This window comes from Procambarus clarkii, chromosome 51, assembly GCF_040958095.1.
Source record: "Procambarus clarkii isolate CNS0578487 chromosome 51, FALCON_Pclarkii_2.0, whole genome shotgun sequence".
Taxonomy (NCBI): Eukaryota; Metazoa; Arthropoda; class Malacostraca; order Decapoda; family Cambaridae; genus Procambarus; species Procambarus clarkii.
This window is the reverse complement of record NC_091200.1, coordinates 20,823,943-20,827,587: the sequence shown is the minus strand read 5'-3', so window position 1 is coordinate 20,827,587 and position 3,645 is coordinate 20,823,943. Positions and strand designations below refer to the sequence as shown.

Sequence of the window (3,645 nt, the reverse complement as noted above, 5' to 3'; positions counted from 1 at the left end):
ACAAATCCAGATATAATCTAAGGCGAATTCAGAGATAAAGTATTACTTAGCGCCTTGTTGCTTTCATGTCGCTACAATTATGTTGTTGTGAAAATCGACTGAAACTCTGAGATGACTCGACCACGCGGCCAATCTGCATAATCTAAATGAGGCCTAACTAGAGCACGATATAGCTGAACGGGAAAGGGAAGTATCAGAAGATAGCGCCAAGCTATTCCGAATATATATACCACTTGGAAGGAATCAGGATAAGGATTAACACGCGACCAAGGCACTCCTGACCACGTGCTCAACAGTGGCAGAGGTTACGGCCAGGAATACTTTGGTCGCTAGTTCGAATCACCTCAGAACTCCAATGGATTTTCTCACTGATATATGTCACGTAAGTGTGATTTCTCTGTGAATTATTTTATTATTAAGTGTTATAGGAAAAAAACTATCAGTTTATCACCTCAGTTATGCTTCTTATTTGTTGTGATTCATCTATTCTTACATTCTCTTACGAGTCATTAATCTTGTTATACTCCCGGGAATAATCTCGTTAGTCTCGTTACTAAACAATTTTTCTCTCGGGAATGAGTTTTATCTTGTCTTTTGATCTTGTTTTCTCTTCATTTCTTTATCTCTTAAATGATCTCGTTCCACTCGTGAATTATCTCGTTTTGCTCGTGAATTATCTCGTTTTGCTCGTGAATTATCTCGTTCCATTCGTAAATTATTTCGTTCTGCTCGTAAATTATCTCGTTCCACTCGTGAATTATCTCGTTCTGCTCGTAAATTATCTCGTTCCACTCGTGAATTATCTCGTTCTGCTCGTGAATTATCTCGTTCCACTCGTGAATTATCTCGTTCCACTCGTGAATTATCTCGTTCCATTCGTAAATTATCTCGTTCTGCTCGTGAATTATCTCGTTCCACTCGTGAATTATCTCGTTCTGCTCGTGAATTATCTCGTTCCACTCGTGAATTATCTCGTTCTGCTCGTAAATTATCTCGTTCCACTCGTGAATTATCTCGTTCTGCTCGTGAATTATCTCGTTCCACTCGTGAATTATCTCGTTCCACTCGTGAATTATCTCGTTCCATTCGTAAATTATCTCGTTCCATTCGTAAATTATCTCGTTCCACTCGTGAATGATCTCGTTTCCTCGCGACTTCATTATTCTTTTGAATAATCTTGATTATCTCATGATTTCTCTTCCTTTTCTTCGTGCATTCGTGTATTTGCATACTAGGGCAATACGGAGACGCACGTGAATACTAGGCAAATACACATACATCCTATTCAGATATACATGTACCCCCCCCCCTCGGTAAATTAGGCTAGCCGAAATACGCTGCAAACCACATATATAGCAAAGATACCCGCTTCGCAAACGAGAAGTGGGTATAGCTGAAGAGAAGTCATGGAGAGGAGGTCGCTATAGTCGAAGAGATAGAACCAGGGCTTAACCCATCCGCGTGACACGACAGGTTTCGTCGACTTTGGAGAGGGGACCCAACCTGTCCTCTTAAAAATAACGTCGCTTTTGGCCGTTTGTTCGTATGGCCAAAAGTGGACGAAATTTGAAAATGAAAAAAATGAAAATAAATTTCGGCTTTTTTTTTAATAACAGTAAGTTAAAGATCCTCTGGTAGGTTAGTTGGGCAGGAAATTCTCATAAAGTTTCAAAACGTTGTGAAAAACGTAAATTGAAAGTTTCCTCTCCTAACCTTTCCGAGCAGGCCGAATGACTCAAATAGAAAACGGGACAGTACGTCACTTTTGTGAGTCGATTTCATTTCAAATTACGTCCACTTTTGGACATAGCGTGCATACGAGCGACAAGCGACGTTATTTTTAAGAGGACGGGTTGCTGGCAGGACGTATTCCTTCTTGGATTGCTTCGTCACTTCATTCCGCATCTTCTTGACTGTATATTTCCATGGTGGCTTCTTCGTCTTCTGGTTACACTTCTTACGTGGTGGCCACTGTCCTGTTAAATTTTCATCTCCTGCTATTTTGATTTACTCTCTCTCTCTCTCTCTCTCTCTCTCTCTCTCTCTCTCTCTCTCTCTCTCTCTCTCTCTCTCTCTCTCTCTCTCTCTCTCTCTCTCTCTCTCTCTCTCTCTCTCTCTCTCTCTCTCTCTCTCTCTCTCTCTCTCTCTCTCTCTCTCTCTCTCTCTCTCTAAGAGTTTGGCGAGGTTATTCCTGTTCGCCATCCCAGTGACGCTGATGACAGAAAAAGCACTAACGTTGGGGCATTTTAGGTCTGGTGTTCTCGATTGTTTTTTTTTCTTTGTTTTTGGCTCCTTTTTTCTTGTCTAGGTTGTATACATCTCTGGAGAGTTTGTTAGTTCTTGGCAATCGTGTCTGCATGCCCTGTTCCATAATAGATGCACGAGTCCGTTGTGGATGTGAACTCTATTAAGTATGAGCACTCTTAAAAGTCGTTGTTCTTGATCCTTTCTTCCTCTGATAGTTGTACCGAATTTAGATGCTGTAGTAAACGTCACTGTGGTCCTCGGTTTTGGTTCTGCTGCCTTTGGTGGCGTCGACGATTCATCAGTGGCTTCAGGCTCCTTGGTGGTGGGTACGCCTACCGGGTCTTGTCGTATTGACAGTGGCAGTTCAATGGTGGTCTTGGGCTCAAAAGCGACGGGAACAGTTTCTGGCTTTGATGGTTTGTAACGATGGCAGCTGCTGGTTTCTGTGTCGCCGCTCCGAATGCAGCTTCCAGGAGCCCTTCAGGTACGAGTACCAGCAGAATATTACTACGAACAAGACGACTGTTGACTGTCTTGATAAAGAGGGTGTGGTCGTGTTTGTCAACTCTGTTCTCGTTCGCGATGACCACCTGCACATGAAGGTTGGAGTTGGTCGCCTGTGCTCCAGGCCTTGGAGGACATGTCTTAGAGTACTGGTGAGTGTTACTCTCCCATACAGACGACTGACGTTTTTGAGTGGGAAGTATGGCTTGTGCCTGGAGGGAGGGGCAATCTGGAAACTCACATCGAGGGGGAGCAGCAGCTGTCCGTTGTGTGGTCTCGGTTCGATTTGACTTTTTATTTGTATTTTCTATTTCTTCCTCCTTGAGCAGTGGTGTTGAGACACTGCGGTGCGACGCTCTCCACAAAGAGTGCATTTCCTGATGAAGGTGGTGTGGTTCTTGTAGTTGTGTGTGCCCGAGCATATAGTTCATCTTCTTTATGGCTCAGGGCATTTGTTGGCGAAGTGCTCATAATTGAAGCATTTTTTTAAGGAATAGTCTATCTCCATGGATGTCTCAGATGTAAGGAGGTAATGCTGATGACTTTGAATCATCGTTTAGCCGCTGCCTGTATCTGCTCAAATGTTTCAAGAGATATTTTCATTGCAGGGCGTTGGCTGTTGTTTTTTCTGATCACGTGGGCCGAGATGGTGATCAAAGAGGGGTTTTCTTCGTTTAACTGCCGGATGATGACGTCTCCGGCTTCAACGGCTAACCAACGGTTCAGTCCAATGACGAAGACCGTTCTGTTGGCTTCGTGTTTTCCGGCTGGGTTCCGGGAGATGTTCGCCTCTTGAAGTGCGGCCGGAGGCGCCGGGTCCAGGAGTTTTCGGAGCTCATCTCCGTTTGCTACGATCTGTTGATGAAGATGGGGACCGGATCAACGATCGTTGCT

General features: G+C 44.0%; 1 protein-coding gene across 1 annotated transcript; it reads right to left on the bottom strand.

Moving 5' to 3' along the window:
* Window positions 1-582: 582 nt before the first annotated feature.
* LOC138351806 (trichohyalin-like) lies at window positions 583-1,230 on the bottom strand. The gene has a single exon (XM_069303814.1). The coding sequence runs from the start codon at window positions 1,228-1,230 to the stop codon at window positions 583-585; it is 648 nt and encodes a 215-aa protein (XP_069159915.1).
* Between the last annotated feature and the right edge of the window lie 2,415 nt (window positions 1,231-3,645).